This window comes from Falco naumanni, chromosome 4 (genome assembly GCF_017639655.2).
Source record: "Falco naumanni isolate bFalNau1 chromosome 4, bFalNau1.pat, whole genome shotgun sequence".
Classification (NCBI taxonomy): Eukaryota; Metazoa; Chordata; class Aves; order Falconiformes; family Falconidae; genus Falco; species Falco naumanni.
The window spans coordinates 76673358-76698790 of record NC_054057.1 but is presented as its reverse complement, the minus strand read 5'-3'; the positions used below and the strand labels follow the sequence as shown (position 1 = coordinate 76698790).

Sequence of the window (25433 nt, the reverse complement as noted above, 5' to 3'; positions counted from 1 at the left end):
CCTGAGGCTCCTGCTGGCCGTGTATTTCCAACTTGATTGTACTATGTAATTGCAATAGTTTCCCCATTAGCCTGGTTGTCTGAGAAAACAAGGCATCTGCCCACATGGTCTGCTGAAATGCTCCAGGTCTGATGCTCTCAAAAAATCCTGTGGGCACTGTGCTTTGGGAGTGGCACCAATGTGAGCTAAAGGTGTTATTATGTGTCCAAGAATCCACCAAGAAGAGATGCCAGAAATGACCTTCTTAGAGCTGATGCCTTGTAAGAGAGAAGATAAAAAGCTACATGAAATGGGACTGTCAGTGCTGGTGCTCAGAACAGTTTGTTCTAGAGGGGTTGCTGAGCTTGTAGTAAGACAGTCTAAAGCCAGTGTTTTGCCTTCCTACCTAAAGCCTATCTTTAAGTTTTGGAGGAGACACAGAGTCTTTTAATGAAGTCTGCCTCCCACCTAGTACTTTTTCCTACTTGCCTAACAAAACTGACTCTTTCTTTTTTTTTTTTGGTTTTTTTTTTTTTTTGTCAGAAGGGTCCCAGTAATTTCTGTATAATTGGAAAAGGTGTGAAATGCCACATAAATTGCAGAATATGTTACACATGGCCAGAGTCAACATAAGTCAGTGCATGCAGAAATTGCTGGTCACAACTGTGTTGGAGTGGCTCCTTTCCATCCGCTTGTGTGGAAATGTTGTGACTTCAGAGGAATTTAAAACATTTGTGGAGTTGACAGCAGTATGAGGACTGGATCTTGAATTCTCTGTTTTGAGTAAACCTGGCCGTGAAGGCTGAATGCAGGCCCAGCACGGGTGAGGACTGGGGATGGAGCTGCGCTGTCCCTGGCTGCACCCAGGGGTGCTGGAGGAGGGGAGGGTGGGGTGTAGGCACAGCGGCAGGAGAGCTTTGGGGGGCTACAGCGCAGCGTTAATGCATGACATAACTGAAGGCAGCTGCTGATGCTTGACCATGGCGCCCGGGCGCCGTTCGAGGGCGGCGGAGAGTCAGTCCGGCGCGGTCGCTGCTCGCCCCGCTCCGCTACCGGCCCCGGCTCGCCTGCGGGGCACCGCGGGGCGCCGCGGCCGAGCGCGTTCGGCACTTTCCGCTTCTCTTCGGTGTGCGAGCGGGCGGCTTCGGTTATTCCCGTGACTCTTCGGCTCCAGGTTGGGAGTTTCCGTGCTCGAGGCTCTCCGTTGTCAGGGGTAACGCGAAGACTCGCGTAGCCGGTGCGGCCTTCAGCGCCGGGGCCGCACTCCGGGGCCGCCGGCAGGTAGGGGCGGGCGAGGGGCCCTGGCTCGCTGCGGTCGGCTCGAGCGAGGGCGCCGGGCACCCTCAGAGGCTTGGCCGGCTTCTTCCCGGTCGGTCTGGGCCCGGCCGGCGGGAGCGGGGCCAGTGGCGCTGAGCCTGAGGCAACGGGGCGGGCGGCGGGACCGGGGCGGGCGGGACCCGCGCGTTTGTCGCGCCCGGGGCCGGCAGCGGCGGCTCCTTGCGGGCTGGCGAGTGCTCCCTGCAGCTCGGCCGAGGTGGCCCACGCAGGTTTCGGCCCACGCGAGGCGCTGGCCCCGGGCAGAAGCAGGCAGGGCTCGCCTCGGCGCCTTTTCACCCTTGGTGCGGGTTCAGGATTTAATCACTTTTTTACTATTTATTCTTCGTGTTTTGCTGGTTAGAGGAATTAATATTCAGTCGTCAGCCATCTTTTTGTAGCATAACTCAATTTTGTGTTCCAATTCTTTTTCTGGGGCTATTTTAAGCATTTTCAAATGTAAAAGCTAGCATTTCTTATAGATTGGGATTATAAGAAAAACCTGTGGTTTTACATAGGTAGTTGTGAAGACTTGTCAGGGAAACACCATGGCAATGCCTACGGGAAACTCACCTTATGAACATGCTTGGTGATGGGTTTTCTCATAAGCTTGTGGCTGGTAGCAGTTCCACAAGAACAGCAAACCTAATCATAATCAGCCTCCTTTAGATGCTAAATGTGCTGACAACATTGTCAGACAGAGCGTAAAAGTAGCTTTTTAATAATTGTCACCAAAGACAGAATAACATATTTTTTAAAAAAACAAAAATTTCCTAGTGTAGATGATTGTCTTTTGAAATAAGTGCATATATTCTGGCTCACTGCTGTTATTTGTAGCAGTAGGAATCCTGATGTTATCTATCTAAATCCCAGAACATTCAAACCAAACAAATAAAAGCTATTTGGTTTGTAATTTATTTTAATAATCCATCAACTTGTAAGTAGTGAATTGAGAGGTTTGTCTGGAGGGAAATTCTCCTATATCAGAGGATAATCTTCCTCGTAAAATGACTGATTCCTTGTGAAATCTGACGCATGTCTATGTTGGTGAGTGCAGACAAAGGCAATCCTTTGCTCATGCTCTGAGGTGATGGCCGGTTATCAATCTGCATTGGCCCCTGTATTGGTGGCATATGACCGGTGAGCTGATAAACCCTGAAATAAGGCTTGATTTCCCCAAAGGACACGATACCACGAGCACGGGGCCACGTTGGTATGGGTCTGTGATGTCTGGACTAGACCTGCCTTGTGTCTGGCCAGTTAAGAAGAGGGACAGAGAATGACCTTGAACCTCTCTTTAACTTTTCTGTGTGGGCAGACATTAGTGTCATGTCTGATGTTTACCAGCGTGAACCTCATGAAGTTCAACAAGGCCAAGTGCAAGGTCCTGCATCTGGGTCAGGGCAATCCCCAGTATCAGTACAGGCTGAAGGATGAAGGGATTGAGAGCAGCCATGTGGAGAACAAACTGGGGGTACTGGTGGATGCAAAATTGGACGTGAGCTGGCAATGTGCACTTGCAGCCCAGAAAGCCAACCATATCCTGGGCTGCATCACAGCGTGGCCAGCAGTTTGAGGGGGGGATTCTGTCCCTCCACTCCAGTGAGGCTCCCCTGGCAGTACTGAGTTCAGCTCTGGAGTCCTCAGCAAAGGAAAGACACAGACCTGTTGGAGCAGGTCTGGTGGAGGGCCATGAACATAGTCAGAGGGGTGGAACACCTCTCTTGTACGGAAGAGGCTGAGAGAGTTGGGGTTGTTCAGTGTGGAGAACGAAATGCTCTGGGGAGACCTTAGAGCAGCCTTCCAGTACTTAAAGGGGCTTGTAAGAAGAGTGGAGGGAGACTTCTTACCAGGCCTGTACTGATGTGCGAGGGCTAATGGTTTTAAACTGTAAGAGGGTAGGTTTAGTTTGGATATAAGGAAGAAAAGTTTTGTGATAAGGATGGTGAGACACTGTAACCTAGAGAAGTTGTGGATACCCCATCACTGGGTATTTTTAAGGTCAGGTTGCACAGGGCATAGATCAAGCTGATCTAGTGAAAGATGTCCCTGCCCACACAGGGTCTTGGATTAGATAATCTTTAAAGGTCCTTTCCAACCCAAACTGTTCTGTGATTCTATGAACTCTGAGGGGTTTTATGAAGTGCTTGTGGGTTATTTCAGAAGCGTCCATCAGGTGTATCTAATCTGATTACTGAGATCAGATATCTGGACTTGGTCATGTTCTATTCCAAGCCACAAAATGTTTAACTTTTCCAGAAATTCTCTTCTTTTAGACCCTGAAAAAATAGAACATGTAGTGCCAGAATAATTTGTAGAGATAGTGCTACTGGTTTCTTTTTTTTTTTTTTTGACAGCTTCTTTGAAGAAGCATCTGTCAAAGCTGCAGTTTAAGTACACATGCTTGAAGCAACAGTAAACGTGACTAATGAATTCCCAAGATTACAGCAAGCAAATGAACATTGGTTCAGTGATTTTTACATCACTGAGTAATCCACTTACACAAATAAATTAACTATTTGTATATAGCAGTCTTGTACAATTTTGTATAGTTCTTGAGATGCTGAAAATTATTTTATATTAGGGATTGTCCATAATTTGCATGACAATATCACTGAATCTTGTTTTAGTAAATGCTACTCTGTCTCTTTGAATACATACAATGTTGACTGAAAAATTGTTCTTGCTGTCTATTAATGCTGAAAGGGATCATTGGCTATTAATGAGTTGATCAAGAGAAGCAGTTTGTAAGCTTGACAAACAAATCTTTTCCCTTCTCTGAAGGGGACTGAAATAGCAATAATAATAGGTAATACTTATGACTATAGATGCAAGGAACACTTAACACCAGAAAAAAGTGGCTCTAGAAAAGGCATTACAGCTGCGTGGTTTTGTATTATAAAACCATTATTTCATACCAAACGTGTTGGGGTTTTTTGTTTTGGTTGATGTGGTGTTTGTTTTTTTCATTTAGGCATCTCAAAGTATCTGAAGTGAATTTCTCTTCTAGTTCAAATTCTGAGCCTATATAAAACTTAGATTCAAATGTGGACTAAATTTTTCTCCTGTTAGAGTAAAATGAAACAGATGAAGTAAGAACAAAAGTGGTAGAATGGGTACAGTATTTTGGAACAGAGCTGAAGCGATAAGAAAGCTATTAAAAACATGAAAACCACTCAAATTTTTATTTGACTGTTTTATTGCGGTGGTTTTGTGTGGCAATAAAACTAGACTCACATGCTGCTGTAACATGGAGGTAAAGGTGAATGAATCTCATTGAAAGATCAAATTGCTTGTCTTTAGGCTAACTACACATTTCTGTTTGCCCATCTGGTAGTTCATGTTGTTCCTTGTAATATCAGAGGCAACGTATGGAACTATCAACTTATTTTAAAATGTTACCCACCTCTCTAATCTGTCGAAGGTGTTAAATCTGATTTAATTTTTCTCTTTTTTTTTTTTGGCAGGGCTGGGGGGAAAGACAGCCTTCTTAAAAGCAAAATATTTATTTTAAGCACTGACAGAATATTTGAAGTAAAGAGATGTTAAAACAAGAGTCTGTTTACATCCTGTGTTGGTGTCCATTTGGTGATTTAGGCAAATCTAACTGCTATGCATATATGTGCCTGCAGGTTCTTAAATCATGGTTTAGCTGTGCTGAAGAAAGTATCTTCCCCTGAAATGTCAAAGGAGTCTTCTGGACATTTCGAAGCTGGCATTTTTTTGGTTTTTTCTTTTTTGTTTTGTTCTGGTTTTTTTTCCACCAGGTCTCGGAGTTATTCACTAATAACTCAAGGTGTTTTTCTCCAGCTGTTTTTCTTTTGAAACCAAGCCAGTAAGATCACACAACATAGATCCCCAAAACCATCTCTGTATTTAAGATATTAAAGATTAATTCCTCCTTTTCTGGCACAAAAATCTGAAAAGAGCATTGCTTTCAAGTTCTTTTCCTTAGAACATCAGCACTTAGAATATTTTCATTCAAATGTAGATAACAGTTTAAACATAGGAAATGGGTAGTATGAGTTAAACTAATACTGTGTAATTTCAACAGTACAAGCTCCAAAGTGGTGACAACTGTTAAAACTTACCTTGAAAGCCTAGATAAGAGCCTTTACAACATAAAATCATATCCAAAGATGGATGAAGTACTGGAAGTAGTTTATTGCAAATTCTGAGTTCTTTCCGAGTCCTCTGAAACAAGCCAGCACAAGCCACTGGTGAGAGTTTGGTACTAGCCTATGTGCACTATGAATCTACAGACTACAAGGCTCGGTATTCCTCTGGTTTTGTTTTGGTTTAGTTTGTTGGTTTTTTTTTTAAATACTGCTATGACCTTTTTCATGTCTGTGTAGTCCGTATTAACAAGATGATGTTGTAGGGTTTTTTTTCCACGTTTTTAAAGCATACGTGTTATTTTATATATATTATATAGCATATATACCTAGCATGTGTATGTTATATACTTAAGCATACCTTTTAGAAATGTTTGTTTTCCTTGTACAGGTTTGCAACCTGTGACAGCTGTTGTTGTGATGGCTGTGTATGTGGATCATCGAACAGAAGCTCCGGATTCAGTTGCCTCCCCTTCTCATATAGCCTGGCACCCGCTTCATCCACTCCTGGCAGTTGCTTCCATCAGCACAGCGTCTGGGGGCTGTGTGGATATCTACCTGGAACAGGTGAATAAGCAGCAGGTTTGCTTTCGGAATTGCTATCATTTTGCTGGTTTGAAAATTCACTTTTTTTAATCTATGTATTTGCAGCCTTCCTTAGGCTTCTTGAATTTCTCTCTCTGGATTTTAATTACTATCCATGTCCCATGCTATCTAGAACACATCAGATTTGTCAGTTACTGATCACATTTTATAAAAAGGATCTTCAAAACTTAAATTGATCTTTCCATGAAATTTAATTTTTACAGCCTTTAAGTCTTGTTTGTGGTGGTTACTCATTTGCTTTTTACTTCTCATATTATGAGAATTTCAGGCTTATAAGTAAAATGGACACATGGTGCTTCTTTTTTAAACTCTTAAGTGAATTAAATATACTAAGAAATGTAATTTTAAAAAATAATTTCTCCACCTTGAGACTGAACTGATTTGCTAGACTCAGCTTGTCCCATTTGAGTAGGCTGTTTCCTACTACAGTTTCTGCCTGTAGACAGATACTTCCTTTGCATACTCTAAACTGTACACACAAGGCTTGCGTAGGACTTCAGTTTGCATAATTTTCAGGAAAAAAGTGGGCTATTTAGGGAAGTGGCACTACAAGCTATCTAGCAGCAGACATACTGGAAATGTTTAAGTGTTAATATAAGTAGCCTATAAAATGTATACTTTTCAAAGTGCATTTTGAAAAACTGTCATCTAGATTTTACAAATAGAAAAATACATAGAGAAGTTAAAGGATCTGCCTGAGATAGTGTTGCAAACCATGTACAAGAGCTATTTAAGCATTAGATTATTCTGTGTCCTTAGTGAGGTGCTCTATCCTTTCTCAAAAGTTGGGGGTTTTAACCTTGAAATATGCTGAAAGCTTCCTCATCTTTCATACAGAAGTGAAAGATTGATATTTAATGAGAGCTGCTTGTGTGTGCTGTGAGGAAGAACAGCGTGGAAAAGCAGAGTGAGACAGTCATTTAATGCTGTGTTTTCATTAGCAATTTTCAAGTGGATTTGCTGCATGTTGTAGCACACTTTTGTCCATGTGAAACATCTGTGAAGAGAATTTGTGCAGCCACTTCATATCTCTCGCAGGAAGCTCTATTACATGCCAGTCCTGTATCACAGAAAAATATCTTGTTGACTGGGAAGCGAATCTGAAGGTTTAGCTGCATCCTTATACTGAGTTTCAGTTGTACTGAGCTTGCCCTTTATTTCCATTTGTAGGGAGAACATGTGTCTGATGCACACGTTGAGAGAAGTTTTCAGGTCACATCAGTTTCCTGGCACCCTTCCAGACCCATTCTTGCAGCAGGCTGGGAGACGGGAGAAGTTGTGATACTTAACAAACAAGACAAGGAGCATCACACTGTACCACCACATCATAATACCAAAATTACAGTCCTAAACTGGAGTACGAATGGTACCTGCCTTGTGTCTGGTGATGGGGTGAGTAGTTGAAATGCCAGATCTATGTTTGATGTGGAAGGCAGTGTTGCAAGCCCTGTGATGGAAAGAGGTTATGGAATGGATTGTTAAGGGAAGAGATAGTTGTGGGGAAGAGAAATTTCCTCGCTTTAGGTACAAATTAGATCTGATGGCAGTGAAACCAAATCTCAGTTTTAACTTTTTCTTCAGTGCTCATTGCTGTTCTATCAATTTAAATAAATAAGCATCTAACATCAGTATGTGCTGATCAGATTAGGGTTTAAGGCTATTTCGTGGCTGGGGCAATTAAGGCATAGACAATTTGAATATCTGCTCCTGTCTATGCATGAGTTTTGTGGGAAACTCTGGAATAAAGCCCAGCTGTCAAGAAACACATTCCAGTTACAACATATTCATTTGCAGCAAGTGCATAGTAATGCTCACTTAAGTACCAACCCCCCATGTTTTTATTAATACTCTAAAAAGGAGTCAAGCTTATTGTATGGAAAATATGTTGTGGAACTACTTGAAATGTGACAGTCTTTATTTCTTGTTGAGCTGGTTGCTCTTTTAGGTAGTGAAATGAGAAACTAGCTATTGAATATTTAGCATTCAGGATTAAGTATTCATAGAAGTTTCTGGTTTTGCCAGTTCTTGAGTCAGCAAATGAAGAAGAAGAAAAAGGTGGATTTTTCTGTATTTTTCCCTGATACAAACTTGAGCTTGTCCAAGAATTTCAGTTCTGCTCTTTGAGAATTACTACCTGTATGAGTCAGAGGAAATGCAATTTTAAATCATCCTTTGTATAATTCTGTTGCTGCATTTGACAGAAATGCAGAACTTCAAAATTGAGTAAAATATTAATTTATCCTCTTCTTTATTAGAAAAGACAAAATGCTGCCCGGACAAAAAAAGGTCACGCACAGTGTAACTGAGGCCTTGTTTGTATACAAAAGCCACAGCTTCTATTAACCCTATGTTTATGAAGAAACTTTTTTTCCAATGGATTTATTTGGTATCAGATCACAGTAATGAAGTAATCTTAAAACAGATATAGCTGTTCTTACAGGCAAATTTCAACAATCCTAACTGCTCCTCTGATGGGATTAATCAAAGTAGAATAAGCAGTGGATTCAGGGAAATACCTTAACATGACAAAACAAAGCCTGTGCGTGTGTTGGCATGAATGGTCTTCAGTTTCATGTAGTGTCAATTGCTGTAGTTGGAAGGACCAACCTCTATATATGGATCAGCAGCACAGCTGAACTCAGAGATGTTCGTTATAGCAAAATAGCTGTGTTACCCTCTGCAGACAGTGAAACACACAGCTGAATATACTTTGAGACACTCCCTGGTGTCCCTGACCAATGAAATGTGGGTCCTTAAAAATCCGCAGCTGTGTGTCTAGTGGCCAGCCTGAGCTTATCAGCCTTGCTCAGAGCCCAGGCCTGTGAGGCTGAGCGTGCAGCTGGCCCAGCATCCTGTGGCCAGCTCCAAGACGGTGTGTCTGCCCAGTACTGTGCTGGGTGGGCCCACTCACCCCATGTGTTAAACACTCAGGGGTGTTGTACCATGGTCTGCTGTGCAGCATAGGTATGCTTCATTTCCTATGTCTTTTCCAATAGCTTTTAAGTTTATTTTAAAAATGTTTCCCATGAAGGTTTATATTCAGGAAACTACCATTAGGTGAGTGCTGCTAGGATCATACTCTGCTCATATTAGAGGAATATCATTAGAAAGAAGATAAATAATGGGGTCCTGATTTGGTTTCTGTTTGATCTTCACTGGGTCTTCATAACAGAGTGCTCAGTTGAGGACATTCAGTCATCATAAATCCAGAGTTGCAAGAAAATTATTTGAAAATAACTGCTTAAAGTTGGAATAGGATCCTGTGAAAATCAAAGCTCTTAATTTGTGTTTTATGCAGCAAGTAACATGGATGACTTCCAGGCTTTAATCACGTAAAAGAATCCTAAGAATCTAGGTGCTTTCTATAATGAAAGCCTATTTATAAAGCAAGTAGCCTTTCTAACAAGAAGCTAAAGCTTTGAGTTGTTAAGAATGATTGGGAAGATACAGGATACCTGAAGAGTAAATCTTACAGATTATAAGGTCAACGTCCTTTGTCCTTTTCAAATACCATTTGCAAGCAGACCAGTTCTGCATCCTTTCTATAACCAGTCGCGCTTAGAAGAGGTAGTGAGCTTCTTTGTTTCCAATCTCATGTGTTCCAAACTCAGAACTGGGTTTGCAACTAGGTTATCTAGATACAGGGTAGGGTATCTAGAACGAGATGGAAGGAAGGTCAGCAGCTTTACAAGCTGCAGGCTTTTCCTCCAGTTTATACATGGTGCAAGTTTTCTTGGGATCCCTGGAATTGGGTGATGTTTAAAGCTGGATGAAAAGTGAGAGAAGCCAACAGGACATGAGCTTTCAGGTCACAGGATCTTGTGATTTCCAGAGGTAACCAGCAAACGTTGCATGAACTGTAAGTGGTCTCTTGGGACAGGGGTACAGCAGTTTCACAGATGCACACTATGTCACATTCTTTAAGCTGTTAAGAGTCAGCACCACACTTTAGTAACAGTTGTGTGAGGTATAAATATTACCATCTTCCTGCTGAAAATAAGTTAGAACTTTGATTCTTGATTTTTAGGAAGAAAAAGAAAGAAATGTTTCCTTGGAAGGCCTCAGCTGCATCCCATGTGGCTTCTAGTTAGGATTGTGAAGAATACCTGTTTAGAGTGTACCACTGCTACTAGTCTTTCACTTTTAGAAAGGCAATACTCCAGTGAAAACAATAAAGAAGGATAGAGCAAATTATGCCATTTTGTTATCTATCTTAATGAAATAAAAGGAGATTGAACTTGATATTGAAAATTGTTCCTGGTTTTTTTTTATGTAATGCTTATACACAGGGCCTCCAAATGCAATTTGGTTCCCTAAGCACTAACATAATAACAACAATAAATAATAATCTTAAAATTCCAGCTGTGAGGCTGTAGCACAAGTCAGTTTGTTGGGGTGGTGGGTGGTTAACGTGTATGTCATGCTGAACTGTCTTTTTGCTTCTCTGCATTCTTCATTCTTTCCAGTCACCTGGGGTTTGATGCTTGTTCTGAGCTAGCACTGCAAAATGCATGTTACCTTCAGAACCTGTGCCAGGCTCTGAGGGCCAACTTATATTGACTACCATTGAGTTAATTAGCTAACCAGACTTCCTTTCTTTAGCGTCTATGATTCTTCTAGTTACTAAGCTCTGTTTCTAAAAATGAATTCTTGTTGTATGTCTACTCTGAAAGAAGAAGAAAGCTCTAGAAATTCTGAAATTTTTTGCTTAGGTTATCTGCATCCCGTGACTTCATGTATGTCTAGTCATATACACATGCTCATCTATATCAGTGTTACATATGCTTGCTTAGGGATGCATCTTTTATGCTTTACTATCTCGGTATCTTTTCTTTTAGCAATCAAACTACTTGCAAGAGAGAAGTGGAAAGGGAGTTACCTAAACAAATACTTGCATATGCTACTTGCAGAGGAAAATGCAGGCTGTTCAATTTCATTGCTCTGGCAGTGTCATTTTCCTAAGAATGGATAGGACCAACAAGCTTTTTTTAGATAACTTCATTTTAAATAAGCAAATAACTAAAATGTTAAAGATCATTTTTATTCCTTGTGGCTTAGTTTTAAATGGGAGTAACTGTATGTGTTAACTAAATTAAAAGAAGGGTGATGCTCTGTCAATAAAATGTTTATTTTTATTTGAATTGAGTAGCTGGATTCTCGTCTGTGTGCAAAGTGTAATGAATTAACCACTGTCTTTTTCTAGCATGGTGTCTTGGTTCTATGGAGAGTGGACCAGCGAGGCAGAGTGCAGGGTCCTGCCCTGCTAAAACAGGAGTACGGGAAATGTCTGTGTCACTGTGTCTTTCGACCACCACCTCCTGGCGAGTAAGTATTGTGTCCTGTCAGAGCATTGGTAGACCAGGTCTGTCCTTCCACTGAAGAACCCTACTCACAGACAAACCTTGTTAAAATACATATATATTTAAAAAAGTTCTTTTCCTAACTGTCCTTTATTTCTAAGTTGTCCTCCCACTCTAGCAGCTGGCTATTTGTGTCCTGTATGCAGCAACTGATTTTCTTCCTTTTGTTTATTCTTTTCTCTCTGTTGCTGTTGACTTTTCTTTCTTTGGTTCTTCTAATTAGCCATGTTGCTGGTTGTGAAAAGCAGAAATCACACTGAGAACACAATTATCCATAAAATTATGAGCAAGAATAATTAAATTAGAAGTCAGTTCTTTAAATGTCATTATTTCTTTCCTCTCCAAGCAAGAAATAGGAAATGGCTGTAGTGTAAAAACACAAAACAAAACATTTTCCTTGTGTGAGCCACTTCTGTTTCACAGCTCTAAAAATAATAATACATTTATGGTAAAAAAGTTGAAACAATGATAATGAAAACTAGTATTAAAACTTTGTTTTGTTTTTTTTTTTTGAATTTATCCTTTTCCCAATCGTGGTATGAAATGTCTTTGTACTCTCTTTATAATGTATTTTTATTAACTACTCATCCATTCTTTGAGCTGGAAAGTACCGTTATGTAAGGAATTGGAAATTAAATATCTCTGTTTGCAGGGACTTTGTACAGCTGGCAAAAGCAGCTGTGAGTGGTGATGAGAAGGCCTTGGATATGTTTAACTGGAGAAAAGCTGGAGCAGGAACAACTCTGAAAATGGGACTCCAGGAAGGGCTCTCCTACTTTATCACTTTGACAGATGGTAAGAGCGAAACCACTTTTCCAGTCTGCTGGAAATTTGTTTCCTTAATGCTTCAAAATAGCTCAGTGCACGATAGTCCCGTTTTCATATATCTAATATCTAGAGTATATCCATATAGCCATCATATTTGTATATCCAACAGGATGGAGTGTTCATAGGAGCTGAAGTATGTTTGGTGAGAAGAAATAAATGAAATTATTAGATTCTTAGCATCTTCAGGGTGGATTCTGTCCAAAAGGATACCCTAGGTGTTGGATTAGTCAAGCTCCCGAAGAACTGAGTGTAAGGAAAACGATTTCTAACACCTAAGCCTAAATAAAATTAGAACTTGTCAGCTTTTTGTGCAGAGCTTCAAAATAATGCTTGTGTTTTAGTTTTGTTTTTTTTCTAGAAATAGGCCAATGCTGCTAGAACATACATTTTAAATTATTAATGTACTTTTTCACTGTTTTATTATGCTTTGAAATGATGCTTCCGTCTAAGGGAGCAAAAAAGTCTGCGTATCTGTTTTGTTTGGTTTTTTTCCGAATGTGATTTCTTCCCTGCTATTTGTCTTTCTCTCCCTTTTACTGTTCTGGGTACTAGTTTGCTCTGCTCCTGCCGCAGTTGTTCTCGTAATGCCTTCTATGTCTCTCACCTGCTAACTCTTTGGACTGGTCAGAATGTGTGTGACAAATGTTTCTGGTAGAGGATTCGAGCATGTAATCCTTGATTCAAGTGTTAACTACTCCAAAAAATGTTTAAGTCGTGCTTAGTTGTGCAGCAAAATTAGAGTCTGATTCAATGCTTACGTTATCAAGAATGAAACCCATCATTTACACCAGTATAGCTTCTGTACGATTGCAGGACTGGCATTGTCCAGCTGCATGTTTGTTTGGCAGAACAGTGGGATATACCTTCATTTGATTAGTGAGCTACAAGCCTCTTTACTAGATATGAACCGTTTAAATGGAAAAAGGCTATAGGGCACTTCTTAAACGTAAAAGGAGAGAACCTTTGAGTAGCTGTGCCTGTTACATCCCCTCTTCCAAAGCAGCTGTTGTGGCGGTGCACAGCGCCATCTAGGGACAGACTCGATATTCTGCAAGTGACTGTCCGCATTTTGTTTCTTGGGCCTCCTATGCAAACTTTTCAAATTTCAGTCAAGTGGCACTGACTGTTTCTTTTCAGCAGTCTCATTGCCCCCGTTGATTTGGACATATGTATTTTATCTAGTCAGGGATCTGTTAGAACTTCAGACTCAGTTAATGTTGTCATGGTGTTTAAATTGTGACCTGTAGTTTTCCTCTAAGGTACAAATTCTCAGCCCAAATTTGTTTGATAAAAATGAATTAACACCACCCCCCCCCTTATTGCATGCTTTTGTATATCTCAAAAGAGATTTGACTAAAGACAACAGAGCGTCTTTTAAAGCAAAACTAAATAAACAATTAAGCTCCTACAAAAAGTCCAAAATAAAATAAAAAACCTCCCAAGTTTCAAGTGTTTATTAGTCTAGATATTTTTTGACTTCCAAAACACCGATCATTGTAGTAAAACAATAGATGCAGTTTAGGTAATGTTACATGAGATGCTTATCTGAAGAGAGGATACTTGAACTGATAACAATTTTTGGACCTTGTTTTGCAACACTTCCCATGAGCAGAAAAAATCATCTTCATTACTGAGCATTTGAAATGACTGGGGCGGGTATTGGGACATAACCTGAATAGTGGAGGTCATCCTGATATTTTTACTGAATGCACCCTTGTTTGTTTTCACTTCAAACATTTTAGGTCATGAGTCATAATCCTCTTCTGGTCCACTTTGTATTTACTAAACAGCATACTTTTGCTGCTTTTTTTCTTCTGAATCTGCGTTATTTGCTGTACTTAATTAGCTCAGATTTGTTAACTTTTGAGACTCGTCTATTGTGTGATAGTGTGAAAACATTTACTTAAAGTTACTCAGAAAGCTATAACCCCTAACTGCCTCAGTAGCTTCAAAATAGTGGGTAGCATTATCTGTGTGTTACCTGATACTTTATATAGTAATATCCAAGTACAGAAGGTTAATTTAACTTATGAAAAAATTTCAGGTGGCAAATAAAATCAAGGGACTGTCCATTTTTTTGTGAAAGATGTCCTAAAACTGAGATTCAGTAGGTAATCAATACTGCAAAGTAATACTACAGTAAACAGGTATCTGTGTGATAGAAAATGCTACGTTGGAGAACTATCACAACAATCCCTAGTATCAGTACAGGCTGGGGGATGGAGCGATTGAGAGCATCCCTGTGGAGAAGGAATTTGGGATGCAAAGCTGGACATGAGCTGGCAACATGTGCTTGCAGCCCAGAAAGCCAAGCGCATCCTGGGCCACATCAAAAGCAGCGTGGCCAGCAGGTGGAGGGAGGTGATCTTCCGCTTCTACTCTGCCCTGCTGAGGCTGCATCTGGAGTGCTGTGACCAGTGCTGGGCTCCCCAGCTCAAGAGAGACAGGGAGCTGCTGGAGAGGGTCCAGCAAAGGGCTGTGAAGGTCATTAGGGGACTGGAGCATCTGCCTTATGAGGAAAGGCTGAGAGAGGGGGTCCGTGTTCAGCCTGGAGAAGAGAAGACCAAGAAGGGATCTTTGAATGTCTACAAATGCCTTAAGGGCAAGTGCCAAAGGATGGGCCTAGGTTTTTTTCAGTGGTGCCCAGCAACAGGACAAAGGGGCAACGGGCACAAGCTGCAGCACGGGCAGTTCCATCTGAGTATGAGGAAGAACTTCTTTGCTTTGAGGCTGTCGCGGTGCTGGCACAGGCTGCCCAGAGAGGCTGTGGAGTCTCCTCCTGTGGAGACATTCAAAACCTGCCTGGGTGTGACTCTGTGCAGCCTGCTCTAGGAGACCCTGCTTTAGCAGGGGGTTGGACTAGATGATCTCCAGTGGTCACTTCCCACCCTGACCAGTCTGTGACTTCTTACCAGGGCTTGTACTGATAAGACAAGGGGTAACAGTTTTAAGCTGGCAGGGAGTAGATCTAGATTAGGTACAAGGAGTGAAGTCTTTACTGTGAGAGTGGTGAGACACTGGAACAGACTGCCCAGAGAAGTTGTGGATGCCCCATCCCTGGAAGTGTTCAAGGTCAGGTTGGACAGGGCTTTGAGCGACCTGATGTAGTGACAGATTTCCCTACGCGTGGCAGGGGAGTTGGACTAGATGATCTTGAAAGATCCCTTCCAACCTAGACTATTGTATGATTTAACAAGAGAGATTAAGTTATCTGTTCGGTGTTTTATTTCAGGGAGAAAATGAAGCAGTATGGAAAGAGGTGGAAGAGGATTTTTAATTGTTTTTAATACAGTTGGAATGTAGTGGCTGATAATATATTTGCAATAGTTTTGGAAGTTAAAACGTTCTTTTTAACTAGATACATCATATTGCCTCTTGGGCACAACATTTTAGCATAGATCCTTTATGTTCATTCTTATTTAAGTTTTCTACTTCATTTTTTTGGGGAAAATATTATTTCATTTCATAGGGGTTTTTGATTTGCACTGGCTTGAAATGCCAGGTTTATGTAATACAATGATTTGCTAAGAAATTGTGTGTAGCATGAGATCTGTCAGATTTCGATGACTTCATTAGTGTGGGTAATTCCTATAATACCATTTGCAAACTGCTGTACTGTTTTTTTTCACTCTGTAGACCTGTGCACGGTTTATACAGTAGTACAATTTAAGAAAATTACAATGAATTTTAAAATGTTGATAGGTACTGTAGTTGCCAATTCATGCACTATGTTGTCAGTGTTCTTGAAAAGGAACTATCCCATTTGCTTGTCAAATGAATGTAGAAAAGCTGTGTGCAGTGGAGTATTTCTAAAGAACGAAGAACGTAGTTTCTGCAGTTTTCTGTAATCTAGACTGCTGTAAATTGTACCAATTCTTAGCCGCTGTTCTTCTTTCACAAAGTATTACTAATACTGAGGATTTTGGAAGCCATCATTCATGCACACACATGCAGAAAGTTTACATGTAGTTTAAAATTATTTAAGTAATTCCCCTCTAGATTTCCTATATGGGGGAAAAAGTGAGCAAGGTCTGGTTTATTGCGCTGGTCAACTATCATAGTCTGTATCCTGAGATAAATTAGACGATGAATGAATTGTGGTTAGTTTTGCCTTTTCAGCACTTGAAGAACATTTTTATTAAGATAAAAAGCAGCAGCTGTGATTTTTTTTTTTTTTTTTTTTTTTAAGCTAAAAACTGTGGACTAAACCCATACTTTGTGTACTACAGGTTCTGTGCATTATGTGAATGAGAAAGAAAAGATACGGCATGTATTGTCCACAGACAGTCTGGTCCAAAAGCTTCTGTTCATAGAGGAAAGAGATGTTTTAGTTGTAATAACTGAGAACCTGCAGCTGTCGTTGCATGCAGTTACTCTTGAGGGAGAGACAGAAGAGCTCATGAAGGTAGGATTCAGACGACAGGGTAAAGTTGCAATGTTTAATCTTTATTTGTTAGGGTCTTTTGATGATCACTTTTTTGCTTACAAATGAATCCACTCTCATTTTGGTTTCTCAGATAATACCTTGGTGAGAAAATATATGCTCATTTACAAGTGGAAGAGTGATGTATTATTGAACTTGGGAAGATGATTTTCATCTTGCCTTCCTTTGTTTACTTAGTGTCTTTCATTTTGACCCTATGCTAATCTTTTCACACTTAATTTACCTTGTCTTAGTGAATTAGAGAAGAATTGAAAATTCCAGTATACTCAAAATATTTGTTAAAATGTCTTGCGGATAAATAATTGATAATTTGTGTCCTCTGTTTTATTCATCAGTTGCTCAGAGCTGTTTTGTCTTTCAGATTAGCAGGAGCAGTATCTCCTCTTGAGGCTGTTGTCTTTGCCTGCAAATCTGAAAGATGGTTTAGTTCTCACATTGTGGAAGTGTTCTTCACAGCTTCAAAGGCTAGGAAGCTTTTAAAAAATAACAACCCACAAGTCGTAGAATCACAAATAATAACATAGTGGCCTAAAAATTATTGCATAGGAACAAAACCCAAACTGTGGTCATTTAGGCTTACCATCATCTTGCCTCAAATAAAATACTGTACTGTTGGAGAATACTGCTTGAGGGGATGGAACCCAAACCTTCACCTTCCTAAGATTTTTTTTTTTTCCTTTTCATCTAAGATCAAAAAAGACTGGGCACTTGTGTATTACAGGAGTGTTCACGTATTAATTGTTACATATTTTTTACTAGAAGTAAGTTTTGGTATTTCACATTTTAAAGCCATTTTTATCAAATTCTAAGAGAAGATCTAGTGCGAGAGAAAAAAGAGCTTCTTACCTACTTAATTAACCCACTACAAGGTTTCTTTTATTAATTTTATACATTATATACTTGATGCATTTAGTAATGATCATAGCCTGAGAGAAACTGTTGGCCTGTCTGAACTGACAGGTCTAGTTATTCTTCTGTTTTAACTTCTTAGCCAAACTAGACAGAGGCTTGCTGTTATTCAGTGTGTTCCTCCTGCCTTCTGTAAATTTATTTATTTACTTATGGTTAACAGGTGAAGTTGAGTGGGAAGATCGGTCGTTCTGCAGACATCATTTTGATAGACCGTAGTCTTGTTGTTACAGCACTAGGTGAGACTGTCATCAGGTAAGAATCCTGCTTTAAAGCTGTTCAGGCTGCCCATGAGAGGTGCAAGCTAAAAGGTTTTTGGTCTGCCATGTACTGAATGTTTTACTGAACTGTTGGATTTTTTTTCCTAACAAATAATGAAAAAACTCCCAATATTTTCTAATTTTGTTTTTCAAAATAAATAGAGAAATTCAAAATCCTGTTTCCTTGAGGACAAGAACTAATTCTATTTATCTATCTTTCTCTCTAGTTACTTTCTTAGGCACAGATTTAGCTAGTATGGCCTTTCTTGAGCGCTGTTACTGATTTTTTTTTCTGAAAAAATGTCCACTCAGGTTTTTTTTGCATGAAAAAGCCACTTTGCTGTTCTTTCCATTATTAATTCTGATTCTTAAGATTGTCATAGTATCAGCAACAGGAAAAAAAATGCGTGCTTTTCAGGATGTTTCTTTGTTACTGTAGTATGAGACAAGTATTTCAGTTACTTCTATCCCCAGTTCTTTGAAGTTAAGTATGTTACTTTGCCATGCTGCTATGTTGCCATGTTCTGTAGTTTTTATCTTTCTGCATCTTTTTTTAAAAAAAATATTAAATCTCCTTTTTCCTGTCTTTACTATGACTTTGTCTACTTGTTTCTTCTAACTTTTTTGGGGGGGATGTTACATTAACATCAGTAGTTCACTTTCTTGAGCCTCTCTATCTGCTACTATAAGCCAAAATGATCTGTTAATTTTGTGAGAATGTGATAAAGACCAAATATTAAGAAATATGTTTGATGACAATGTTTACTTCTAGAAAACTAATCTGGAATCCAAAGGACTACTGGTTAACTGAGGAGTATAATTAAAATAGAGGAGGAAGCATAAGTAGGGAGGAGGAAAATTGCAGCTAGACCTCGCTTCTTTTTTTTCTTAAAGCTGGGTTTGATTCCAACCTCTTTCTTCCTTCATGGGTGAATGTCACAAAACATGCTGCAGATTAACAAATCAGAGGAAAAGGAAGGAGATTAAGAAATCCACATTCCAGAGTCAGCTGCTGCCAATTTAATTTTAAAAATTGAATGATCGATGCAAATAGAAAATTAATACCATGTACAGTATCCTATTGACTGTGTTTAGCAAGACATCTGGAGGGAAAAGCATTTTTAACACTCTTGCTTTGTATACCTTAGGTTCTGGGATTTGGACCGAGACGAGAACTATATGATCTCCTTAGATGTGCAATTTGGCTTTGAGGGAGGCGAATGTATTAACTGTGTTTCTTACTGCAGTGCTAAAGGTGAGAGATAACATGGCAGCTATGATCTCTGGATCCTAAACCTCGTCAAACCTCAGCCTTCAGTGTCCTGTAGTCGTTTCAGTATGTTTGTCTTGTTACTGAGGGTTTCAGTAACAGTATGTGGTGTTAAAGCGTTTTAGTTCAGGAGTGTGATTTTGAAGGTACGAGATCATTCCATACTCGCCACGTTTTGTCGCAGTGTGGAGTTGCCTCCTGACACACAAGCTGGATTCCCTTCGATGACACTGAACTGTTACAAATACTCCTGGGGTGCACCTAATGCACTCCATCGTGTTATGGCCATTTGGTCTAAAAGCCCACACTAGAGCTAATGCAAAGTAGAACTCACCAAATATGTATACCTTGAACGTCAGGTCCTTAAAACTGATGTTTTCTATGGAGCTACTACTACGCATCACCTTGTTTGCCAGCATAGGCATAGCTACTGTCTACTGGAATCATTTTCAATGGTGACTTGCCCATGGTGTCTACAAAACCAGCTGTTCAAAAATAAATGGTTAAAATGAAATCATTGTCTGATACATGTAGTAGATAACTTCATCTGGTAGCTTAGAAAATGGGCCTTGCCACCTGTAACTTTTCCTGTTGTTTTTCCAGAAAGTTTTTGCAGTAAGGCAAAGAAATGGATGCTTCTAGAAGGCAGCTTCTTGGTACCTTAAAAGCAGAGCTAGGCTGCCTGCTACTTTGTATAACAAAGTGGATTTGTTTTCCTGAAGTTTAAGATACAAAATGCCTAAAAGGTTTGTGAATGGCAGGTCTCTTAGCAGCTGGTACTAACAAAGGGAGAATAGCTATGTGGAGGAAAGCGGCAGGATCCAATCAAAGCATGCGGGCTTTGGAGGGCAAGGACAGGTGGAATCTCCAGGCACCTACAGAACTTGAAGGAAACGTGTCTCAGATAAAGGTAAGACAAGAAAGTCTTCTTGTATGTTAGTAGGACTTCACTAACATTAGATGAATAGATCATCTTTGTGAAACAGACAAATGCAATTGCTGTCATACAGATATGTGCACCAGCAGAGGCTAGTCCTCCTTCAGAAGAAGAAGGAAAAGCCATCAGGATCAAGTAACTTTTAAAATTGGAATTGGGCAGAAATGTTACCTGTTTGTAGCTATTCTGTTACAGGCAGGGTTGAAATGATCAGCAAGCTAAGACACTGAAATGCAAATGCATCTCTCTGTCTGGGAGAATTATCAGTCATGGCATCCTTAAATCCAAACATCTCTTTGTTATGTGTCTCATTGACAAACCTTATGGATTCAGCACTCTGAAATTATTTTCTGGAAAATACAATTTATCAGAAATCTCAAATTTCCATAAATTTATTAAAGTAGCAAGCAAGAAAATCTGACTAAATGCATTATGTTGCTTGTAGATAATTTTCTTCTTCTTAGTCACTTTCTTAGTGTAAGGTTTGCTCTTACTTGTAGTTGCAAAAATAAAAAGATGCATTTACAACCAAACATTCTTTTGTGTGAAGATCTACCATCTAGAAGGGAATGCTGTATTTTTACATACAAAATTATGTTTTCAGCTGCTCTTCTGCCAGAAAAAATTTCTTGTTTGCTAGATAATTTTTGTGTCTGACTGATGGGGATGGTAGGTTTTCTCTTACAAATTTGCAAAACCAATGATTTAAAACATTTCGACTTAAAACATGCTATTTACAGTATTTTGAATGCTGAAGGCTATGACAATACAGAGCATTATAGTATTTGTTTTTTAACGCTTGGTCTGTTAAGCGTCAGGGTGCAGCATTTTTATTTATTTGAAATATTTACAGATAAATAAAATTGGCTGAGGCCAATGATACGAGGCTCAGTGCCGGGTCCTGCACGTGGGGCACAACAGCCCCACACAGAGCTGCAGGCTTGGGGAAGGGTGGCTGGAAAGCTGCCCTGCAGGAAAGGACCTGGGGGGCTGGCGACGGCCGGCTGAATGTGAGCCAGCAGCGTGCCCGGATGGCCAAAAAGGCCACCGGCATCCTGGCTTCTCTCCCAGTGTGGCCAGCAGGACCGGCGCGGGGACAGTCCCCCTGTACTCGGCACTGGTGCTCCGCACCTTGAATGCTGCATTCAGCTTTGGGCCCCTGGGCACAAGAGGGGACGCGGAGGGGCTGGAGCGTGTCCAGAGATGGAAACGGAGCTGGGGAGGGGGCTGGGGCACAGGTCTGATGAGGAGCGGCTGAGGGAACTGGGGGTGTTTAGCCTGGAGACAAGGAGGCTGAGGGGGGACCTTCCCACTCTCTACAACAACCTGAAAGCAGGCTGTAGCGAGGTGGGGGTTGGTCTCGTCTCCCAAATAATGAGCAACATCACAAAAGGAAACGGCCTCAAGTTGCACCAGGGGAGGTTTGGAATGGGTATTAGGAAACTTTTCTTCACTGAAGAGGTGGTCAGACCCTGGAACAGGCTGCTCAGGGAAGTGGTGGAGTCACCATCCCTGGAGGTATTGAAAAGGCTAAACCAGGGACATGGTTTAGTGGTGGGCTTGGCAGTGCTGGGTTAACAGTTGGACTCTATGATCTTAAAGGTCTTTTCCAGCCCAAACAATTCCATGTTTCTATAACCTTCACAGAAGTCATTGAAAAAGGTTAGCTAGAACATGAAGATCCTCCCAGCAGAAGGGGAGAAGTGAACTTTTGGAACCCTTTATGCTTGTGTTTTAGCATGTTTTGCTAGAGAATTTGGACTACATAAACAGTAAAGGGCTATCAAAACTGCAGAAAAGAATAAAGTAATCAAAAAAACTATGCATGCAACTTGGTTTTACAGATCGTGGCATTATTAAGCCCTTTAAATATGTGATGCTGTCTTGCAGTACTAAGTGTGAGGCAGTACAAGAATATCTTAGGGAAGTGGCTTTAATTTAAAAAGCACTTCTGCTTAGACTAAGGGAGCGTGGGTAGTTGGGTCACAGACAAAATAGTTCTAATCTGTAATAATTCCTATTCATTGACTATAGTTTTATTTAGCTAGTAGGACTTTGTATATTTATAAAAATGTTTATTCTATCTGACCCATTGTCATCTGTCTTGGGGTATTACTGTGACTGTTCAAGATCTTAGATGAAACTGTGTGTTGTGCCTTTTATTTTTTTCTCTTCCTGTTGTGTGCAGTGGGGCTCCCGAAAAAACCTGCTGGCCGTGAACACCACCAGCTCTGTGGTGATCCTCAGTGAGCAGGCCATGTCGTCTCATTTTCATCAGCAAGTGGCCGTTGTCCAGGTGTCTCCTAACCTGTTTAATGTGACCATCTTCAGCACAGGAACCACACACACTCTTTGTGTTGATATGAGTGTTAATGGAGTCTTCGCTACTAAGGTTATTTGGATTTTTTTTCCTTTATTTGCTCAATCGGTTGCCTAGTTCGGCGTATGGAGACCAAACATCCTAAGTCTTTAATGTAACCCTTCTCTGATATTTAATGTATTGTGTTGGAAGTATTCTGATGATGATAGATAGCAATGATGCTGAGGTGGAGCTGATTTTTCAGATAGCACAGTGACTCAGTAATTCTATAGGGGCTGACCAGAGAAATTTGGGGTTACTGAAAGCTTTCTAACCTGATATACAGGGGAACTAGTAAATGGTGGCTATTGCTGGAGGTCTTGCTGTGTTCTTGCATGAATTCCTGCATGATTCCAAAAGAAACTGAATTTTCATATTCTTTTGCTTTTTGATTGTTTTAGGATGCTGTAGTATTCTGGAATGGGAAGCAAGTTACTGTCTTTGAGTGCTCAGGAGATACCTTCAGAAATGCAGGTAGGACTTAGAACAATGATCAGAGCTGAAATGGTTCTCTTCCTCCAAAGTTACACATTCTCTTCATTCATGAAAGCTGATGGACTGTAATCATAAGTGCAAAGTGAATAATATTATTAACACTAATTAGACACTATTCCCATTTTGCAAAATAGAAAGATTTGGGTATAAAAATCATCAACAGAACCAGAAATCAAATGTCAACTCCTACATCAGTGCTTTATTCACTAAATATGCTGAGATATAATGTGTGGGTTAACCTCAGAATATGTGGTATTCCTGCATGTCAGTAGCAGTGTGGCAGCAGAGGTAAAACTGAAGATGATGTGCATCTGTAGGCACAGAATTAAATATATATCCTCTTAACCTCTGTTCAGCTACAATCCAGTCCTGCAAGTACCTAAAGACTGAGTATGCTTCATTCATAGAGTTCCTAAGGCATCCAAGTGTGTGACTGGCCTTGACAACACCAAGTGTCTTATTGCTGTTTCCCATAGATTAGATGTATACCTGACTGTCACGTATAGAGTTGAAAGGTATCCCAAGAGCTAGCATGTTATACGAGGCTTCACACAAAACATGATGTGAGGATAAGGCTGCTGCTTTGTATCTTTTGAGTCATTCCCACAGCTGACTAAGAACAGATTTTTATATTTTTTCTACTTCTGTAGCCATAGCTCCTGTTGCCTTTCACAGATAGGTCATGATGGTGGCTTTTCTGTTTCACTTGGGAGAAAGCTTAAAATTACACAGCACTTATGTAGGAACTCGGAAGGTGGGAGTTTTAGCTGTCAGGAAAATCTGATCCATAAATTGCTGTAGATACAGCTAAGTCAAGTACATTAGTTTTTTCTATGATTAACTTTCCCTAAATATTTCTGCCTTGAGAAACAGGTTATGCAGAGTTCCATCAATCTTACCCAAAATCTTGAGATATGTCTTTTTAGAACCATCAAGTGTTTTCTGAGAAGTGGCTTATCTTGTCTATATTCATTCATTTATTTTATAACTTTCCAAAGCTGAATCAATGTGTTATTGAGACCTTGGTGTCAATAACAACGGTCTACTACAGTCATGAAATTGAGAACCGCTCTTCTAACTCTTCAACTGCAGTTCAGTGAAGGAAGGAGTGAATTATCCTAACCTCAACTCACATTGCACTAGTCTTTTTCTTTCTTTCACTCCCAATACAAACTCCTTCCCATTCCTCTTCCACTGAATTTGATGAGGAGAGTGTACAAAACACCCGTTTTCAGTAGGAGTCCCAGCTTTTGGTTGTAGTGGCAGGATGGAAGAAGGCTGCAACACCAAGGAGTCTGAGAATCAGTAGGGACTGACAGACTGAAAAATAGATTTGGTGCAAGATAGTGGAAATTGAATGCTTTAAGTCAAAACTCCCTTTTTTAAAAAAAAACCACTGCTTATTGTAATGATGGCTTTATTATGGTTGTTCCAGGCTCTTTTCTCTGTGACTCTCCAGTTCTGTCTGTTCATGGAGAAAATCTGTACACAGTTGAGCCATATCGAGTCCAGGTCCGCACCTGGCAGGTAAGGGCTGATGAAACCATGAAGTGACAAATGATGCCTTATTGTTTTCAAAGGCTGGTGTTACAGCTTAAAAGTTAAGTGGATATTCTGTAAAACAATTAACTGTACCTTTGTCATAGGAAAAATATTTCAAGTATTTCAGTAGAAAGATCTTTGGCATTTTGTGTTCTTTAAAAAGTCTCTCACTTTAAACACTATGTCACTGTAACTAAGAAGTATTTATAAAAAGAATGGAATTCTGTAAGGTTCAGACTTTAACAGGATCAAAGTTACATGCAGATTTAATGTGTCTGTATATTACTGACAGGAAGATGAACATACTGAATATTCTTATAAAATAATGAAAAATACCCCCTGCACATTCTGTGTTACTGCAAAATCTTTTGCTTAGCCTTTGCAGCCTCTCCTAGTCTGTCAGAAACTAAAAGAGAAACTAATTATCAGAGTTCTATGATATATAATTTTATTTAGTTAAATAAATATTGTATTCCAGAACGAGTGGGATTTATCACAATAGGGACTGATTCCATTCGTATATTTATTTTTGCAGCTGTCTATTAAAGGGCCCTTCAGGGACCTGTGTTTCTGTATCCCTCTCAGTTGGAAAAGGTTGTATCATTGAAAAGGAAATTGTTGCAGGAGGATACCTCTAAATTTTTACTTTTTTGGAGGCTATACATCCAGTTTTCAACCTGAAAGACAGATTGCGTTTGTAGAGATTGTGTGTGTAGTTTCTCTCATTTTGCTGGTAGTGATTTGTCTAACATGAAAGTTCAGCTGTTAGTTACTTAACTTGCTGGCAAAACAAGTCCTTTCTAGTTAGACTCCAAAGACACAAACCTGGTGTTACACATTTCTTCGCAGGGCACAGTTAAACAGCTACTGGTGTTCTCTGAAGCAGAGGGGAATCCATGCCTCTTGGATATATGTGGAAATTTCCTGGTTGTGGGAACGGATTTGGCTCACTTTAAAATCTTTGATCTCTCTCGCAGGTATTGATAAGCCTTTTAAAAACATCTGTTTATAATTG

The 25433-nt window shown here is 40.1% G+C and overlaps 1 protein-coding gene across 10 annotated transcripts in view; it reads left to right on the top strand.

Moving 5' to 3' along the window:
• Positions 1-25433, top strand: part of IFT140 (intraflagellar transport 140) — an 85691-nt gene that overhangs the window by 2325 nt on the left and 57933 nt on the right. For 6 of the 10 annotated variants that reach the window (XM_040592703.1, XM_040592706.1, XM_040592710.1 and 3 more), the window contains exons 2-13: positions 5800-5975; positions 7185-7406; positions 11218-11339; positions 12027-12169; positions 16432-16607; positions 17719-17810; positions 18964-19070; positions 19847-19995; positions 22211-22414; positions 22783-22855; positions 24312-24403; positions 25268-25395. In XM_040592703.1, coding sequence (XP_040448637.1) covers positions 5829-5975; positions 7185-7406; positions 11218-11339; positions 12027-12169; positions 16432-16607; positions 17719-17810; positions 18964-19070; positions 19847-19995; positions 22211-22414; positions 22783-22855; positions 24312-24403; positions 25268-25395 — 1655 coding nt within the window. In that variant the 5' untranslated portion in view covers positions 5800-5828. Of the gene's footprint in view, positions 1-600; positions 803-969; positions 1261-5799; positions 5976-7184; positions 7407-11217; positions 11340-12026; positions 12170-16431; positions 16608-17718; positions 17811-18963; positions 19071-19846; positions 19996-22210; positions 22415-22782; positions 22856-24311; positions 24404-25267; positions 25396-25433 lie in introns of those variants that run through there. The other 4 variants (XM_040592705.1, XM_040592712.1, XM_040592713.1 and 1 more) reach the window with 4 other exon arrangements.